The sequence below is a fragment of the Plectropomus leopardus genome, chromosome 16, assembly GCF_008729295.1.
Source record: "Plectropomus leopardus isolate mb chromosome 16, YSFRI_Pleo_2.0, whole genome shotgun sequence".
In the NCBI taxonomy this organism is placed as follows: Eukaryota; Metazoa; Chordata; class Actinopteri; order Perciformes; family Serranidae; genus Plectropomus; species Plectropomus leopardus.
In genome coordinates this window covers 24,455,771-24,475,554 of record NC_056478.1, presented here as the reverse complement: position 1 = coordinate 24,475,554, position 19,784 = coordinate 24,455,771, and the positions used below count along the sequence as shown (strand labels likewise).

The 19,784-nt window shown below is 38.4% G+C and overlaps 2 protein-coding genes across 3 annotated transcripts in view; one reads left to right on the top strand and one right to left on the bottom strand.

Moving 5' to 3' along the window:
* The first annotated feature begins 586 nt into the window (after positions 1–586).
* ndufaf7 (NADH:ubiquinone oxidoreductase complex assembly factor 7) lies at positions 587–10,371 on the top strand. Its single transcript, XM_042502967.1, has 10 exons — positions 587–1,030; positions 1,360–1,520; positions 1,995–2,075; positions 2,815–2,925; positions 3,871–4,084; positions 5,446–5,504; positions 6,142–6,255; positions 7,130–7,273; positions 8,568–8,741; positions 9,367–10,371. The coding sequence occupies exons 1-10, from the start codon at positions 952–954 to the stop codon at positions 9,586–9,588; spliced, it is 1,359 nt and encodes a 452-aa protein (XP_042358901.1). The 5' UTR covers positions 587–951; the 3' UTR covers positions 9,589–10,371.
* Positions 10,372–12,042: 1,671 nt separating this feature from the next.
* LOC121955465 (serine/threonine-protein kinase D3-like) overlaps positions 12,043–19,784 on the bottom strand; it is a 48,269-nt gene continuing 40,527 nt past the window's right edge. Inside the window, exons 12-19 of one of the 2 annotated variants that reach the window (XM_042503438.1) lie at positions 17,839–17,891; positions 17,204–17,276; positions 16,887–16,993; positions 16,417–16,578; positions 15,632–15,730; positions 15,009–15,276; positions 14,041–14,126; positions 12,043–13,080 (exon numbers count right to left, since the gene is read on the bottom strand). In XM_042503438.1, coding sequence (XP_042359372.1) covers positions 12,907–13,080; positions 14,041–14,126; positions 15,009–15,276; positions 15,632–15,730; positions 16,417–16,578; positions 16,887–16,993; positions 17,204–17,276; positions 17,839–17,891 — 1,022 coding nt within the window. In that variant the 3' untranslated portion in view covers positions 12,043–12,906. The remainder of the gene's footprint in view (positions 13,081–14,040; positions 14,127–15,008; positions 15,277–15,631; positions 15,731–16,416; positions 16,579–16,886; positions 16,994–17,203; positions 17,277–17,838; positions 17,892–19,784) is intronic. The other variant, XM_042503439.1, reaches the window with a different exon arrangement.

Genomic DNA, 19,784 nt, shown 5'->3' with positions numbered 1-19,784 from the left:
TATTGTTTGGCTTTCTTAGTAACCCTTTTACAAAGCAAATCAATCCTTCTTTGTCATCAATTTGATTCTATTACTTGCAAAATTTCATATAAATAAATCTAAATTTTCCAGTCACAAACTCTCCTCAAACAATATATCAAATCAATTGTATACTCTGAAAATAAGGATGCTAATAAGTCACTGAACCTGTCTACCCTGTATAACATTTCATGAGCTGATGCAGGATTTCTGTGATTATTCTGATCCCCTGGCATGATCTGGTAACATCTGTATGGTATTCCTGCTTTTTAATAATTAAATAAAATTCAACAAAAATACAGGAAATTTAGGAAAAATGTCTTTCAAAATTACAGTCAATGCACAGCAGGGGAGCAAGCTTCTAAAAGCTGAGAGATGGAAAAAAGAAATTCAAAACGGTATTAATTAATGTTTATATTTCTATTATAACATATTTTTAAAAAAAATATTTGTGAATTATTTTTTCTAAGGAATATTTTCATGGTCCATATATTTGTTCCTATGTGTTACTGAGTTTTATTATGAAAGGTCAACCGGATGTTATATATATTATTGATGTTAGCTCAACAGTCGTCACTCAGTAAGCGTTAGCATTTCGCTCCTGCGCAAGGACTTTGTAGCTTTTTATTATTAAAGATGACGGCCAGACACAATTGAACTATTGCATATCTGGATTATTTGTACGCGAATCTAAAATCGTTTTTTTCGGCAGCGGTCACGTTTGTAATTGATCGTTAATGTACTTTTAGTTGAGGCTAAAGCTAAGCGGCTAGCTGTTATCCTGTCAGAGAGAAGAGCAGAAAGTAGCACCATGTGGTTCACGTTACATTTCACTTACACTTTTCTTCACAAATAATGCTACCAACTCAAACGTTATTTAACACAGGTTATAAAACACTGTCCTGTCTGTACTCAGATTAGCATAACAGCAGAATGAGGGCTTGTTTTGGTGTGAAAACACAGATGTTGATCAGCAGAGTCTTCAGTCAGACTGTCAGTCCATCAGCTGCAGGTCAGTGCAGAGACACAATTTCATTCAGATTATCCGCAAAATATGTCTTTGTGTGATTATTATGTGACATCGTTCATGCTGTGAAATCATAATGTACTGTGATATTTGCATGTCGTTATTATCGTGTGATTGATGTATTATTGTAATGCAGAATATCTAAGATTTGTTTACTAGATTTTAACTTTAGGTTCTGACCTATAAATTGATGTACTGCACTGTACAGCTTTGCAAATTCATTGTTAAATTTTTTATGTGTGTGAATTACTGAACATGTCATTTAGGATAAATTCTGTTTTTAAATATGTATTTTTAATGTTTGATCTTGACAGTGCGGTGGCGAGCAGCTCAGACCAGACTCTTCTGCAGCCCTCCTACAAGTGAGGAAAAGCCTCAGCCCTCCATGCTGCGACACCTGACCTCCAAAATTAAAGCCACAGGTCCAATTACAGTGGCGGAGTACATGAGAGAGGTGCTCACCAACCCAGTGACGGTGAGGGATAGTCATGGATATAAGTCACCTTTGAGTCTGTCGCAAAGTGTCTACAGGTCCCAGATCAGTTTAAGAACACGGCCTGTTTGATATTTACTGGTTTCTGTTAAAAAGTGCTTTGTAGCTTTTGCTTTGAAAGCAAAACGTACATTGACACTTTTTGGTAACAGGGGATAGCTGTCTGGGAAAACAAAAGTGCTGTGTATTATCAGTTTTTTAACTAACACAACAGAGTTTGGTTGGTTAATATTTGAGCCACATAATCCAGCTGTTTTGCATCAGAATCATTGAACTGTGAGTCCACAGATGCCTGGTTTGCCCCACTATGCCCTTTGTTCATAGAAATGACACTTTGACTTTCTGTTTGAAGTTGGACTGATCTTTTATATTTACCTTTCTAAAACCTGAAAAGGTTTCTCACCCTCTGCTGCTTCCCAGCATCCTTTGTTCAGACTGATTTGTTTTCTCTTTCAGGGTTATTATGTGAGGAACAACATGCTGGGACCAGACGGGGATTTCATCACATCACCTGAAATCAGTCAGATTTTTGGAGAGGTGAGGATGTAAAAAATCTACCTTCAAAGAAAAAAAAAAAAAAACAAAAACACACACACACACACACACACACACACACAGATACACTGTTAGGTTCAGGTCTGTCAGTTTAGTTTGGGGTTTACTTTATGTTTCCACTAGACTAGACTTTTTCTCAACCAACAGCTTTTTAAACATTACTTTGAGCTGTACATAATATCTGATGGGAATATCATATCAGCTGTTTCGACTTCAACTTTAGGATTACAGCAACATAAATTCCTTAAATGCGTGGATATCTTAGAAACTTTTAAACTTTTTTAAATCTTGAAAATATATTAAAACTTTTAGAAAAGTTATGAATGTTTGGATCAGTGATCTACAGTTCATAAAACTTTCTCTCAACATAAATTCCACAAGTCACAATACTGCATTTATTTCATCAGACACATTTAATATTTATAGAAAATAAAGAAAAGCAAAAAAATTAGCATTTTAAGGACTTGCTTTTGTTTAAAATTAATTAAACTTGACACTTTTAATTGTTTACCTGCAGACTAAGTAATTAATCATGTGTAATTTTGTCAGTTTTAGCCAAATGCATCTTGAAAAATCTCCATAAATAAAATTAATGTTTTTACTCTATTAGCTGGAAAACTAATAAGAAACTAGACATTTTTCCTCAGTTAGATAAGAAAACCTGTGACAGCATCACCTCATGCCGTTTTAAATGTTTCAAACGTGTTGTGGTGTCTTGCAGCTGCTCGGCGTGTGGATCATCAGTGAGTGGATGGGAGCAGGTCAACCCAAACATCTACAGCTTGTCGAGCTCGGACCTGGAAAAGGATCGCTGGCGAGCGACATCCTCAGAGTAGGAACTTTGTTTAGTACGGCCGCAAGATCTGAAAAGTCAGGGAAGTTTACAAACACATTAGCAGTTTTATTTCCCCCCGTTAAAACACTTCATGTACAGATTAAACAAAAAAGATGTAACATGTTAGTACGTGAGCTTTAGAGATGCTACCATGTGGATTTTCTGACCTTTGGACTCTCTGTTTCCACTCTTTATGCTAAGCTAACTGACTGCAGGCTATAGCTTCATATTTACTTTACAAACATGAATGCAGTGCTGATCCACTCATTTAACTCTGCAACAAGTAGTGAATAAGTGTATTTCTTATCCTTTAATTACCTGTCTGATAACAGCTTGTGCTGCTGTAAAAAAAAGTTTATTCTGTCCCCAGCAGAGGGAGCACGTAATCTGTGTATATGTGTGTATTTGTATATCTGCCTTTGTGAGGACTTTAAGACTTGATGAGGACATTTTATCATGTCTTTACTTCTTCAAATGGCTGTTTAACCCTCAAGTTGAGACCTGGTTTTAGAGTGAAATTAAGATTTAGATTTAGCTTTAGGTTAAGATGAGGGGCTTGAGAATGTATTAAGACAGTGAGAGTCCTCATAAGTTCAAATGTGTGTATTAGTGTGTGTGTGAAATAGAGAGCACAGTTACATTTAAAATATCCACTACAGATAGCTAGTAAATTAAAAAGCAAAATAAAAACAAACTCGTTAGAGATGCAAATCAAATTAATTCACCTCATATGTACTTCATTCTCTTTGATAAAGTTATTGTACATGTGTACATTTTGTAATTAATTTGTTCTTTTAAAAAAAAGTGGTCCATGTTAATGTTTAACACAGACCTTTACTCTTCGTGACTGATACTAAAGGGTTATGTTTCAGTATAATACATTATTATCATGCGTTTACCTGTTTAATTGAGTAGTGATATTACTCTGTGTTTTTTCTGCAGGTGTTCAGTCAGTTGCGCTCTGTGTTTAGCGGAGCCTCGGTGTCCCTCCACCTGGTCGAGGTGAGTCCGGCTCTAAGTTGTATTCAGGCGCAGAATTTGACCGGGAACCGCAGCCAGGAGTTAAATGGAGAGGGAGAGCCGATTTACCGCCGCGGGGAAACTGCTGCAGGGCTGCCAGTGTCCTGGTACCGCTGCTTAGAGGACGTCCCCACAGGTACAGCAAAACAGACACATGATACATATTGATGATTATTGACACATTGACATATACATATTGACTTGCTCTCTACAGGGTGTCCTGACATGTTTGTGCTGTTAATATTATTTTTACTCTATATATATATATATATATATATATACTCCCTCATGGTTGGAGTTCCCCCCACGCGCTCCTAACCCCCCTGTACCGCTCAGCCCAGAAAATCGGTTACCGGGAAACCGCAAGCCGCAAGGAGTTTTTTTTAAGATGGGAGAGTCCCCCCGAGATAACTCCGATTTTTTACCCGCCCGCGGGTCGACAATACGACTCCTGCTGACAGGAGCCTCCACCCAGAGGAGCTCACACAGCAATAGCATCCCCCGACACAAACCTCGGCCAGCCCCCCCCCGGAACTATCCCGTTAAGACACAGAGCACCACTGTTCATAAGAGGGAACGTACCCGCCGCGCACAGGTTAAACAGCAATCGAACAGCATTCCTGACCTCCCCGAAACTTGCAGAGTACCTTGATATATGGAGATTTTTATTGAAACCCTCGCCATACAAGTAGAACATAATCCTTTTGGATTTGCCTTTTTAGATGCCCATCTACCCCCCCCTGCGTTACCCCCGCCGACACAAGTTATTTTGGAGTGGCCTGTTAAATAATTATTTTTATTACTCACAGTAATAGATATTTTATAACATATAATCGCATACTTTATCACCAAGCCCCATTTTTTACTGCCGCCTTATTATCCAAATATTATGCGATAGAATGAACACAGTTTTTTTTTTTTTGGTTTTTTTACAATAGATCATGCCGCCTCATCCCACCATCACAACTATTGCTACTTCGCCTGACTACCTAACAGCGATTTCCAAATGCAATCTTGATTCTCGCGACATGAGTTCTGCTGAACTGCCTCTGCACAATCCAGCTAGAATTTTATATCCAAGTTCATACTGAGACCCGCAAAGGCCCCGCCGGTACTAGATTCATTTACGGTGGAAAAACTTCCCCTTAATGTGGATTTTGCAAATTATGTTTTTTGGGTTCCTTATCGTCGCTCAGTCCCACTCTTCTGCTTTCAAAAATCCATGAAACCAAGCGCCATTCACCCTTTTCTCGTAAATAAGTTCCGTTTGCCCAACGCCCCATTTTTTAATAAAACACAAATTACCTTAGCAGAGGAGTTGTAAGGTCCAATGCTCATTCACACACGATATATACGCCGTTCGGGCATACATGGTACATTTTGATGGTTGTTGACACATTGACATATATATATATATACTCTATTTTTACTCTATATCATATAAGGAAAAGTTTTTGGTTAATTATCTGACGCTCAGTCTCACTCTTCTGCTTTCAGGATTCAGCATCTTTCTCGCTCATGAGTTCTTTGACGCTCTGCCAATCCACAAATTTCAGGTATGTTTTCAAGCCGCCGTGTTTACGGTGGAACTCTTAATGTGATTGCATTATGTTTTTGGGTCTTCCGTCTGTCCGTTCAATCATGACAAGGCAGACAACCGTAAATATGTCAAAATTTAACACAAATGTCTAATAGAATAAAATTACGAAGTGCTGGCATTTTATATCCCAAAGTTTAAAGGTCAAGTTCTGCATAAACACTTCACACACACATAGCTCAATGTCAAAACTAAAGAACAAAAGGGAAGATATTTGGTCAGATGCTGCATTGATGACACTAATCTTGGGTGAAACTGTGCTGATTGTATAAATCTTCTGTGCTACCAAGTTGAAGATGTGTGTGAAGCATGCATGTTTTTATTGACACGGATGTGAAGTTTATGAGAAATGTGAATGGTTCATGGAGGCATACAACCGCAGGGCGGTAACTCCAGTTTATCATTTTATTGATATTTCTTTGTAAAAGAAAATAGGTTGTAGCAACCACAGTGTCATTATACTATACCACCACCAGATGGAACCAAAGTGACACCAAAAATAAAAAAGTCTAAACACTCACATGTTGATGCCTCATGCAGCGCCCTCATTATACAAAGCAACCTTTATTGTTATAATGTGTGTCTGTTTTGAGTAGAGGACACAGAAGGGCTGGAGGGAGGTGATGGTGGACATCGACCCAGAGAAGCCGGGCCAGCTGAGGTTCGTCGTGGCGCCGTCTCCCACTCTAGCCTCGTCTACGCTCGTAAAGGTATCGCTTGAAAAAACGAAACAAGATTTTAAAAGTCAACGTGGAAGACAAGTCCTTAAAGCACACAAAAAAATGTGAATGTGGACATCTACATTCAAGTATGAAAACAAAACTAGAAAACCAAATGTCAAGACTTCTGAAAGCACAAGAGGTTTAACTCAACATGAAAACACTTATTAAGAGCTGGATAATTCTAACTTTGAAGTAAAGAGCGAAGAACATCTTTAATCTTTTAAAGACTGTGGAAATCAACTCCCCAGATAAACTCGCAGAGGTTTGCTTTACAGCCTCCATCTGGTTTTTACTGCCCACATTTAAACCATCTATACGTTCGCAGCCCGTTTGATTTGGCCTCTCTGGCTGTCTTCAGACACTTTGAACTTCCTGCCAGAGGCCTGACATCATCATCATCATCATCATCATCATCAGTCAGTTTGGACGAGGAACCTGCTCTGAAATCAAGTTTGAGAGTTCAGCATTCATATCATCAAACCAGATGCACCAAATGAAAATTTAGAAGATGATGATTAATTTCTCATTGAGGTCGTCTGTGTTTTAAAATTTAAACAAAAATTCGTTTAATAGTCCCAAACCTGAAGATATTCAATAAACAATGAGATGAAACTGAGAAAATCATCATAAATCCTCTTGACCCAGAAAAGATTTGACATTTTTATTGATAAATGATTAATTAAATGTATAAAAAAAAATCCAGTCTGCCTTAAAAAGTTGAAAACCTGACTATATACTGTTCACCCTTCAACAACCGTCCGACTCTCATCGAAGTCTCAACCAGAGATGAACTGAGAGTGAAGTGATTTATTATTGATTAAGTTGTAGTGTGTGTGTGTGTGTGTGTGTGTGTGTGTGTCAGGCAAATGAAAAGCGGAGTCACGTGGAGGTGTGTGCGGAGGGCGGTGTCATCGTCCAGCAGCTGGCACGGCGTATCGAAGAGGACGGCGGTGCAGCGCTGATCGCAGACTACGGCCACGACGGAACCAAGACGGACACGTTCAGAGTGAGAAGATCTCTTTTACACCCCGTGGCCACTTTATTAGGAACAACTGTACAAAATAATGCAGTCCAATACAGCTGCTCTGCCATAACTATGATCTTAAAGAAGCTTTAATGTTTAGTTTTGGTGGCGACATTGTTGTAAATGTGTAAATTCAGTTTATTATTGTGGTCACAGTTAAAGATGATGTACTAAAATACATTATAGTGGAGATTATATAAAATACTTACTATACAGAAAGGTTCTAATGTAATGTTTTGTCCTCATTTACACACATGAAAGAAACATCTTGAAACATAACGTAGTCCCGAACTAAACCATCACCAACTATGACCTCAATAATAAACAGAATCAGCGTCGACAAAGACTGAACATTATAGACCTCATGAAGCTAAACTTTCTGCTAGAACAGCTGGATTGCATTAAATTAGACAGTAATCGTGTACTGAATAGAGTGGCCTCTAGATCTTATAAATCTTTAAGGAGTCTGCCTCACAGTTTACTGGAATTATGAGAAGGTTGCAGCAATGCCATTAAGTACTTCTGTCTTTAAAGGAATAGTTTGACATTTTCCATTTTGGCAGCGTTTGATGACAAGAATGGTACCACTGTCATATTCTCTCTGCAGAGATATAAACTGATTACCTAAAAATCATGGCACCAGTACAACTCCGTCTCTCTTAAAGTCTCTTAAAGCATCATATGTAAATCAAAATGATAGTTAAGTTGCGAAATGAGTGGGCAAACTGACAGTTCCAATGCAAAAGTAATCATTGAGTATTGATGAAATCACATATTTTTATCTCTTTAAAAGTTATTGTTAGCTGTCATATCTAAAATCCACGTTGTGTATCTTATAGCCTTCGCGCTCTTGTAATCATTTTGTCTTTGTGAGGACCGGTTTGAGATTTAAAGCTTAAAGTAATGAGGACATTTTTGGACAGCTGGGACATTTTGTCCGGTCCTCTCTTCAGTTATAGTTAAAGGAAACAGATGTAGGAAGCAGTGAAGTCCATCTGCTGCAGGCGGAGAGGAAACCAGGGCCGCCGCTCCTCTTCCTCCTCTGCCTCTGACACTTACTGTACATTTTCTCTAAATTTCATCATTCTAAATGTAACTAATAAATACCAAATATAAGTGATTCTTGATGCTAAATGTGAATATGTGATGGCCGTAAAGCATGTTGCAGATATGGGACTTGTTACTCACTGTTTGTGAGGGTTTCTTGGCTCCGAGAGCTGAAGCGAGCAGCAGACTGACGGGAAACTGCTGAAACTTCTTCTTCTGTATACGGCAGGGTTTTAAAGGCCACCAGCTCCACGACGTCCTGTCCTCCCCCGGCTCGGCCGACCTCACCGCTGATGTGGACTTTAGCTACCTGCGGAGGATGGCGGGAAGGGGCGTGGCCTGCCTGGGTCCCGTCACTCAGAGGACGTTCCTGAAAAACATGGGCATCGACTCCCGAATGCAGGTGAGTCTTAGCTCAGCTGGTTTTTCTCACTGTTTACAAGAGGGATGATGGTGATGATGATCAGAATAATACATTTATGTAGGATACTGATCACAATTATTAATCATTCATTTACTATATTGAGAATCTTTGGCGATAAATACCAGGATAGAAGATTAACAGTGCTTCAGTTTTTTTAGGCTCATTGTGATATTTATACTTTAGAGTTTTAAAGAATCCAATAATGATATTCTGGTACAATAAAAAAAAGCATTTTTGATAGAAATTCCAATTTTAGCTATTGAGGAATTAGAAGCAGCCAGACATTTTACAATGTCGAATAGACTTTGTAATGGAAACACTTTTTTGAGAATGACCTCAAACAGAAAGGCAAAGCAGTGAAAATAATCTCAGTACAGCACACACTTAAACTGATGCTGATGTTTTTAGGTTGCTAACACACGTACAGCAGTACATTGCTCAGCTTCTGTGTGGGATGTTATCATTTTAAATATTCTAAAGTTTAATAGAAAGTAGCACAGACTGTAATTCAGAAACATGTACCTCAGATTAACAGACAAACAAACTGGTCCAAGAGACCAGGAACAGAAACCTGAAGAGGTTTTAACTCTTTGGTTTCCTGCAGGTTCTGCTGAAGAACTGCAGCGACGTGTCCACCAGGAAACAGCTGATCGGCACCTACGACATGCTGACCAACCCCGCCAAGATGGGCGAGCGCTTCCACTTCTTCAGCCTGCTGCACCACAGCCGGCTGGCCAAACCCCAAAAGACAGTGGGGCTGAAGCTGGAGAAGAAGAGCCCGGCGCCGCTGCCTGTGGCCGGATTCACAGAGCTCAGCTTCTCCTGAAGGTCTTTAACGCTCCGGAGACTTTCATCAGCGGGTCAGAGGAGACTGGAAATGATGTGAACTTTTCCAGAGAGGTTTTGGAGCTCAGACAGACATTACAGAATATTTCAGAAGATCATGTTCACAGGAGAATTTACAGCCAGCATTAGAAAGACTGAAGGATGACAGAGTCCACGTCTAATATGGAGGAATAAAAGAAACTTGCTGCACTGTACCACATTTTTGTGTCCAACGTGAAGTGAACAAAAAGGACACTTTTTCTTTAAGTTAACTGTAAAGACATGCTGACTGAAAAATGTTAGGATAATAAAGAATTTGTGTATTTTTTTGCATTTATTGATAAAATGATGATGTGCATGGCTTCCTAGTAAAGTTAAAAAAAAGCATTTTTTTGTTTCCAAATTCTGCCAATTTGAAGGCATGGTTCCTACATGGCTAACTGACACCTAAAACTGAGACACCACTAAAGGTCAGAGGTCATTCTGGCAGCAGGAGGATCTTTTTCCCTCCGTGCCTCGCCGTCGCACGGCCGCCTGCCTCCGTCCACATCTTGAAGCGGTTAGCTGAGCTCACAGTTGTGCGGCAGCCATTCACAACCGGCTCCTCCGGTAGCAATTAAAAGATTCAGTTACACATGTGGGGGGTCGCCGCTGCCAAAACAAGCAGCCGTCCCTCCAGAGGAGCGGCAGAGCGAGGCGATCGTGTTCAGGATTGGTAATTAAATGATCGTTTCCAAACATCCTGCTGCGGATTGTTATCAGCATTTCCTCTCATTCAGGAGGGGCTGTTTTTTTCTTCTTTTGTTCGGACCAGGTTTGATGAGTCTGACTCGAACATTTGGAAGAAAGGAATGGAAGAGGAATTTTATTATTAAAACTCCTCAAACTGAAGATGTGTAAAAGGTTTCTCGCCCTGAAACTATCACCATGGTTTGAGTACTGCCTGTAAATCTGATATAAATTTAGGATAAGATACAATTTAGGGAACTTCTATCAGACGTAATGGCCCCGTTTTAACTTAGAGATCATGATGTGATACGGGGATCTGATAGTTACTGTGCTTTTTCTTTAAGTCTTCTCCGTTTACTGAACAAAATTATTAACCAGAATATTCAACAGGACAAAAAAAGTAGATGAAACAAAAAAAAGTAAAAAAGATTTAAACATACTGCTCCATGGTGCAAAATCCTCATTTTTCCTTTGACCTTTGAATTCTTCCGACATCTCAACATAAAACCCTTTAAATTCCACATTTCCCCTATAAAAAGATAATTATATTAATGTTTAAAAAATAAATCAGTAATGTTGCTCTTAATATAAGATCATCAGTTTAATAACTAGGATATAAAATAAGATTTTTGCAAAGTAAACCATCCAGTTTTAATGTTTTCCCCACCGTTATAATCCATATGACACAAACATTTCTTGCAAAAATATAAAATGAGTGAAATAAATTCTCAGGCTGGAGTCAGATCGGGATCACTAACGGGATCACTACAGTTCAGTTGCTCAGGCAGGTTTTCACAGAAAGACAAAGACGATAGCAGCTCGATTCTTAGCTCGTCTTCATCCAAAAAGTTTCAGAGAAAATCACGCTGAAATATCTCGGGAATTTGTTTATCTGCAAAGCTATAATGTTTTCTGGAATAATCTCAACAAAGTTTTATGTGTCCTGAGTCCTAAAATAATCCAGTAAAAATGAAACTGTTTGAAACTGAGATGAAGTAAGTAATAAATACCATTAAAACAGCTAATACCAACATACTAAAAGTTTAGTTGTTTTCCCCAGATTGTTTGGTTTTCCAAATCTATAAGGTGGCTGTGACAAGTGCAAAGTTATTATGACAAAAAATACCTAAACTGCTTTTTAACTTTAAATTTAGCACGTTAGCATGCTAGGGTTAGCTTGTGACAATGCTGTTTCCTAAATCTCGAGTTAGCATGATCCGTAGTCTGAATTACCTGAAATTAAAAGAATTTCCAGGTAGACAAATACTGCAGTTTTTCCTTAATAGTTAGCAGTTGTGATGTATGCTAACATGCTAACTTCTAGTTAACCCTATAAAACCCGGTTCGACATCAGTTTTCTTGTGCTGCGTTCAGACGCCTCTCACAAGTTATTTTACCCTTTGAAATCTGAGCGAATTGGTTTGATTTCTTTCAAAAACATGGAAAAAAGGCAATGAGCAGCTTGGTAGGAAATGTACCACAATTTGCAAAAAATAGTAGAAGGGTACAAAAAAAAAACCAAGACCTGACAATTAGTTTTTAATAAGGGGGAGAATTATTGGATTTTTTTTTTTTTTATTATAATAATTATAATTATATATTTAAACCTATGTTACAGAAAAAAAAACATGTTTTTTATTTAATTTAGCTTTTGTTTTCTTTTTTTTACTCATTTTCAGGTAAATTTCTTGGAAAAATTTACTAATTTCTTGCTATTTTTACGCGCCATGTGTTGTTAAGTTGCTCACTGCATTCTCCCCATGTTTTGAAAAAAATTTAAGGGTTAATATTCTCTTGAGCAAAATTATCACTCATAGTACAAAGAGCTGACCCTGACAAGTTGAATCTAAGGTGTCGTACAAATCCGTCGTATGGCTGACAAACCACCTTCAGGACAAACTTTACAATTATTGTCCTGCTCAGAATCCACTTTTCATCTGTCTTATAATTTTGTCTGTTGTTATGAGCGCTATAGATTGGGAAGAAGATAAACTTCTGCAGATAAACAAACCAAAAGTTATTATCAGGGTAGTTCTCCTTATAAGTTTCCCAATAGTGCAAAGAGACATCCCAACAAGAAACAATGAAAACATTATAATCAATCCATGATCAAGACGCGCTTATTTCTTCTGAGTTTACAAACGCTCTACACAGCTGTATGAGATCTACAATGTAACGTCATAAAAGTATCCGATTTAAGCTGAAAAAGTATGTAAAGTCTCTGGATTTGTTTTTTTTTTTAACTAGCCCTTCTGCAGTTTGACTGGCAGTGCAGCCGTTTTACTGAATATTGAAATCTGGGGGAAAATCTCCCTCCAGTTTTTGGCTCACCGACTGTTATGGCTCATAGCAAAACTCAGTGAAACAGAAAAAAAAAATGTGTTAGAATAAAAATTCTCTGGACCTGAATTATCGTCACAGTGTCGTCACACAGCTGCCTGACCGCCGCCTCCTGGCTGTCCGCGAACACACCGTGCCGTCTTGGGGACGGGATCCTCATGGTGACAGTTTCCATGGACTCTGTCCACAGCTGAGGGACTCCTCGGATCTGCTGCTTCCTCGTAGGAGATGTTTAACTCTCTGGGGGCCACTAGGGGTCCTCGTCCATGTCGTCCAGGTTGGGTGACATGATGAAGTGTTTGGGGTAGTGCAGGCCTCTCTCGTCGGCATGCTCCTCCCAGCGGGCGTCGTCGCTCTCGTGGGTGATGTAGCGCTCGCCTCGCCGCGTCTCGAACTCCCTGAGGTCCAGCCAGGTCTGGTAGTCCTGTAAAAGGACAAAAGCAACAAAGTGTAAACCCAGGAACCAGTATTTAAGGTATACCTCACCCCTCAAATGATCAATTATATATCAGTTAGTCACAGCGTGTTACGTTGACTGAAGAAAGAAGACTGTTTTTCTCGCATGCTTAAGGATCCATGTTTAAGAACAGCAAAACTAAATCAAGACATCTGTTTCGTAACTCTCAAACAACTCGTGCAGTAAAATCCAGGTCTTGTTTATTCAGTTGTTTGCCCAGTAACTCCTAAATAGACGGCCCTTCCTTACGGGTAACTGAATTAAAAGTAAAACGTGTATCTGTGCTCTTCTCAAAGACGGTCTCCATTGACAAATACAGTAATTTTACCTCGCTGAACATGGGAGCTGCTGTACCGCAGCTGCCGCAATCACTTAGTTAGTATCACTGTGTGACTTTGGTGTTTGAAAAGGTTAGTTTGGATTTTCTCTATTTTTGGATTCTTTGTTCAATGAAGGTATGTGAGAAAAACAAACTTTCAGAGGGTGAGTGATAAATAAATGTAAATTTTGGGGATGACGTATTCCTTTAAAGTCCCTAAAAACATCAGAATTATTTTTTTCTGAGAGCAAGTTCTGGCATGAATCCAACATTTTCTGTCAAAGTTGAATTAGTTCAGCTTATTTCAGATGAAAAATTTCAGTATTTGTCTATGCTCTTCTCATATTTGAATCAAAATGTGATAACAAATATGTGACAGACAAATATGATCCAGTCGTAACCACACAGTTCTGAGGCAGATCAGCTGACTGTTCTACTCTTACGAAAACTACTTCACCAAACTTTAAAGGAGTACTTGGACTCACAATTAATAGTTTTTTAAGAAGTATACTTTTCTGAAAGCCATTAAGATGGCATTCCTTTGCTTTGACTTCTCTCCTGTCCTGTTGTGGTGTTCCCCGAGGCCTGTAAAAGTAAAAATCGCTCACCTGCAGCCAGGGGTGGCTCAGAGACTTGTCCACACTGTAGCGCTTCCTCATCTTCACCTGCAGCAGGTTATTTATCAGGTCTGTGGCTGTGAGTAAAAATAAACACTCAGTAAATCTACTTTGGATCTGATATTTGATCCACGGTCACATCCCAGTGCCATGTTCAAAGAAAAATGCACAATTGCTCAGATTTTAAAGATGAAAATAACACAAAAATGATAAATATGTAGCAATAAGCTCTGAAATGTGTGAGCACATTTTACATGTACAGTACATATTAAGCTTCTTTTTCACACTGACAGACAGCTGATTCATTTTAAAAACTACTAAGACCCTGAATTTCCACAAATTTTTTAAAATTTAAGGCCATAAACCAGGCCGGCATCCTATGAAGGCAGGACAAGTCATTTGCATATGCTTCTGTTCAACTTTTAATTACAAAAACACAGTTACCATACTCTGAAATAATTGGGTATGGTAAGAAAAAATGCTTAAAACATCACACTTAAAAGTTGTAAGCTGAGTTTAACTGTAAATCTGGTTCCCACTTTTTTTTTTTGACATCTGCAACTTGTTCTAGTCTTAGGCACTACAAAATGTTTAAAGGACACGTCTACATATAGTGGTACACTGGTCCTGATTAATCTGCAGACTATCTTCTGACTTGATCGTTTGTTCTAGAAAATGGTCTAGTAAAAAAAAAAAAAAGTCCTTATTAACAACATTACTTAATTTTAGGGCTATCACGATTCCTCATGTCCTATAGTTTCATATGATACCAGTATCATCACTGTAGCTTTAAAACTCAGCTCCGTAAAGTCTCTTAAAGTTGGGAAAGTTGGTCAGCGATTAACACAATTTAAAAAAAAAAAAAATTAATAAATAAAACTACAAACCTTAAAAGTTTCATACTATGTAAACCTCCAAAATCTGAGATTTGGTCCCTGATCAATGAAACTGTCCCTCACCCTGCTCTGAGATCTCCTTCCAGGGGTTGGATGGATACATGAAGGCAGCGTTCTGGATCTGGTCGTTGATGTCCTCGTCCTCATTGAAGGGAAACGTCCCGCTCAGGCTGACGTAGATGATGACGCCGACAGACCACATGTCCAGAGATCGGTTGTAGCCTTTGCTGCGAAGCACCTCCGGCGCCAGATAGGCGGGGGTGCCGACCACCGAGCGACGGAACGACTTCTCCCCGATGATACGAGCGAAGCCGAAGTCACAGAGCTTCACCTGGAGGAAAAGAAAGGTGAATATTGTTGATTCACTGAAGAAGTGCCAGGGAGGATTTCCTGCAGCCCTCGACAGAGGTCCTAGCTAAGACCCTAATGTCTTAAAATCCTAGAAACATCCTAAAATCCTACAAATATCATGAAATCTTGGAAACATCCTCCAACTTGTGAAATGTCCTAAAATCCGAATAATGTCCTGAAATCCTAGAAACGTCCTGAAATCGTATCAACATCTCAAAAACACTGGCCCTTGGCCTCCTGTCATTCTGCAAATATGGCTCCCAAGCAAAGCAAGTTGAGTATCACTGATTTAAAGTAACGGAGAGAGAAGAGACAATGAGTCAGGCTGTTCTTACCTGAGGGAACGGTTCTGCTGAGGCCAGGAGAACGTTCTCAGGCTTCAGGTCACAGTGGACGATGTTCTTGAAGTGAAGATGCCTGAGGGCCACGAGGATCTATGGACGTGACATGCACAAGCTGATTTAACACTTTTGGTCAGTCAGGGTGAGCTGTAACAAATTTCTCAACATTAGAGGTCTGAGGATAAGTCAAGTGCTTAGTCAAGAAACAAAAAATGAATCAGCAATTATTTTTCATTTTTTAAAGAAAAAAAATGCCAAAAATGATCTGTTTGCTGATTCTTTAGTGTAAGGATTCGCCTCTTTTCTTCATTTTGATTTTGCACTTTGATTCACCCTTTAACACCTCAGTCGACATCAGCTTTCCTGTGGTGTGTTCACCTATTACAAGTATTTACACCTCTGAGCCCTTGCTTTAATTTGGTTTAATATTTTTGAAAAGATGAAAGGCAATGAACAACTTCGAAAGAAATCTCCCACAAATTGCCAAAAATGCTTGTTTTGGGTTTTTTTTTTAAAATGAAAACATACTTTTCTTTCTTTTTCTTTTAGTTTACTAAAAGAACTTTTCTTTCTTTTTTCTTCTTTTTTCTTTTTCTTTCGTCTTCTTTTTTTCTGATTTTCAGGTAATTTTCTTGTGACTTTTTACAAATCTCTTGCTAATTTTTGGAAAGTAACTGACTTCTGTCTTCCCATGTTTTTGAAAGAAATACAGCAAATTTGCTAACGTTTCAAAGGGTTAATAAAAAAATTAAATCAGAGATTTTGCGGTTATTACTGACCTGTGTGACCAGAAACTTGGTGAGACGTTCAGGCAGTCGACTCTTTTCGCTGGACAAAATCATCTCCAGCATGTCCCCGTGAAGCTTCTCCATGACGACAAACACCTGCTCAGGCGTCTCGAACATGCACTCCAGGTTGACGATCCCCGGGTGGTGCAGATTCTGCCAGAAACACAAAGGGAAAATTGAAAACAAGAACAACGAATTACAGCTACAGTGTTTAAAATTAGCTTTAGCACACTTTCCTTTCTTTTATAATATCCATATTTTATTTTCAGCTGCTCAAGTTAACAAATCAATAATAAAGACAAAAATAAACAAAAAAAGGACCAATCTGAAGATGAGCTTAAGCTTCCAGCTTTGAAAAGTCCTAATTAAGGAAGTCTAAGAGCTTTTTTCTGCTTTATTGTTTCAGATTTTAAATCTTTACTCATTACTGTGTTAAACTGCTGACAGATGGCGTGTTGTACCTGGAGGATGGCCACCTCGTTCCTCAGCTGGCTCTCCTGCTTGGTGGGAAACCTCATTTTGTCGATGATTTTTATCGCTACGTCTCTTCCAGTCTTTCTGTGTTTACCTGCAGTGGGTACAATTTTAGCTCTCCATTGATATTTGTATTAATCTGTAATTCAGATGACTTTAGAGAGAGTGATGTGGTATCAGCAGGAATAAAGGAAAACAAAATGATGATCCACAAATGCAAAAAAAATTATATTTTTCTATATTTTATATGCAAAGTGCTTCCAATGCATCCGTGTTTAATTTGACCAAGCTTTCTGTCTCTCACCTCCGTAGACGATCCCAAACTGTCCAGAGCCGAGGACTTCGTCAGCAAAGATCTGATACACTGAACTGATGTCCTGAAGAACACAGAAGATATACGGAGAGCGCGACTTTTTGGCAGATATTCATTCTTGTTTTATTGATATTCTAGTTTTAATGCAATGCAGAAATAATCAGAAGTGTGACACATTTTTATTTGATGTGACTAGAAATGTTAAAGTTCAATTATAACACCACTTTGAAGTGGAACTGTGATTATATCGCCCATTTAAAGTGTGAAAATAGTGAATTAGAGAGCAATTTCTAAAGAGATTTTAGTTCATTTAGTTATTTTGTAAAAATAAAATCAAAAACCCTCAACCCTAACCCCTCTGTGTGTGGACACAGACTTTTTTTCTTATATTGGATTGCAAAGCTACAAAACTGCCAAGCATATATGCTGAATTAATTTTAATAACTTTAGATCTGTAGTTCTTGAGGTGTACACTGTGCAGCTGTATTATCCAGGTTAATGCAAAAAAAAAAAAATCCTAAAAAACATTTATACTGTGAGCAACTTTGTCTCATAACCATGAGACATTTGTAATAACCTCACTGAGCAATAACACATACTGGGACACAGAAAAACATATGACTTACCACATTTTCTTGTATCTGGGAGTTGGACACTGATATGCTGATGGACAGTTCTTCTAAGGAGACACAGCACAAGAGATACAGTGTGTCAGTGACCCATAAACCACACACACGTGTAAATTCCATCACCTACAGCTCAGACGTGTGAGGTTTTATTTTTCTAACCCTCAAATCATTAAAATCTCATTTCCTATGTTTCCTTGTTTGTTAAACGATGACGGAGGAGGATTTGTTTGTTTAACACATGATGAAAGAACACCGAGGGTGTTTCCAGCTGTGATAACAATACCAAAATCATTTGCCAGATTTTGCAAAAATGACACTGTCTGCGTTTAAATATGTGTTAATTGGAAGCTCTGGCTGTTGCATGCTGTGTTAATTCAGGCTGACATTAAAAAGCAGAGGGCGTGTTCTGCTCAGGGGAACCTGCTGCTGCTGCTGTGAGTGAATTTCCACTGACGAGCCGACATTGGTTTCATTGATTTTTCAGGGTTTGATCAGGTCATCCCTCCCTGCGATCGATACAAACAGTCTGCTGTAGGAACGCTGCCTGCTGATGTTCAGATCATCGGTTAGGTCATCATCCAGAGAGGTAATGTAACTTTATTGACAGAAATGTTAACTGAGGGAAGTTCAGATGTGCAGTCAAACTCCTCATTCTCAAAATGCCTTTATTGGACAAACTGGAAAAGGCTTTTATTTTGAAACAAGCTAGTATTTCCCATATGACAGATGATCATATATCAGTAAAAAAACAATCTATATATTTCCATTTTACCCTGTTGTTGGTATCGGGGTTCCCACATATTTTCAGTGGTAAAATTCCAAAATGTTTCCTTGACTTTTCAAGGACTCATAATATATATATTTTTCTTTTGTCATTGTGTTTTTAAAATATATCTGCTACAAACTCTATTCACACATAATTTCAGCTAGGCATACATGGAGGGAGAGATGATAAAAAATGAGGGAACATATGTGGTGGTAAACAACAATGTTACATCATCACATATTAGCTCATTGTTATGTGGGCAGCTATAGAAATTTCATTTGCCTTTATGTTACATTTCATGGAAACGTGTCCACGGAAGGTTACTGTAAATATTTCATTACACACAACTAAATTCCATGACTTTTCCAAAACTTTCAATAATTTTTACTAATTCGATGACTTTCCCAGGCCTGGAAAATGTGACTGTGAGATTACTTTTCCAGGTTTTCCATGACCGCAGGACCCCTGTGGGAACAGATTCAAACTGAAGGAGTAAACAGAGTTCAGACAAACACGTCAAAACACGCTGACTGTGAACGCAGCAGCAACAGTGTTTGCGTGTCTGCTGTTAGATCACTACTACTGGAGTTTATGTAACTTTATTGATACTATATCCTGTATTAGAGTTTCAGTGTGTTTTCATAATGTACTTTAATATTTATCTGCTTTCTTATACTACGTTTTTCAATTTTTGCTATATTTGCTATTTTTTCTTTTTTTACATTACTGTTTTTATGTACTATTACAGCTAGAAGCCCACTTTTGGACAGTTTCTCATTGAGATGCTGTTAAAAAAAAGCCATGTTACATCATTTGTCCATTAACTTATTGATGTGTGTTGCTGTAATTTCATTGCAAAACACAACATCTATTTTGGGAAAGACTTGCTTGACATTAATTACTCAACAGGTTGAAAACACTGCTGACTGCTTACATTTAAGTAAGACTGTTTTATAACAACGAAGGTCTTCCATAATAGTTAATGGAGATTTTTTTATTTACATCCATTTAGTGCAGGAGATCTCATTTTGCGATGAAACTTAACTCTTATTTTCTGACATAAAGACACTTTAACCTGAGATTATTTAGAGCGGAAAATCCTCAGAAATCCCTTCAATCATGTTAAAATGTCAGCAGGCGGTAAGGTTGCGTGTGTGTGTGTGTGTGTGTGTGTGTG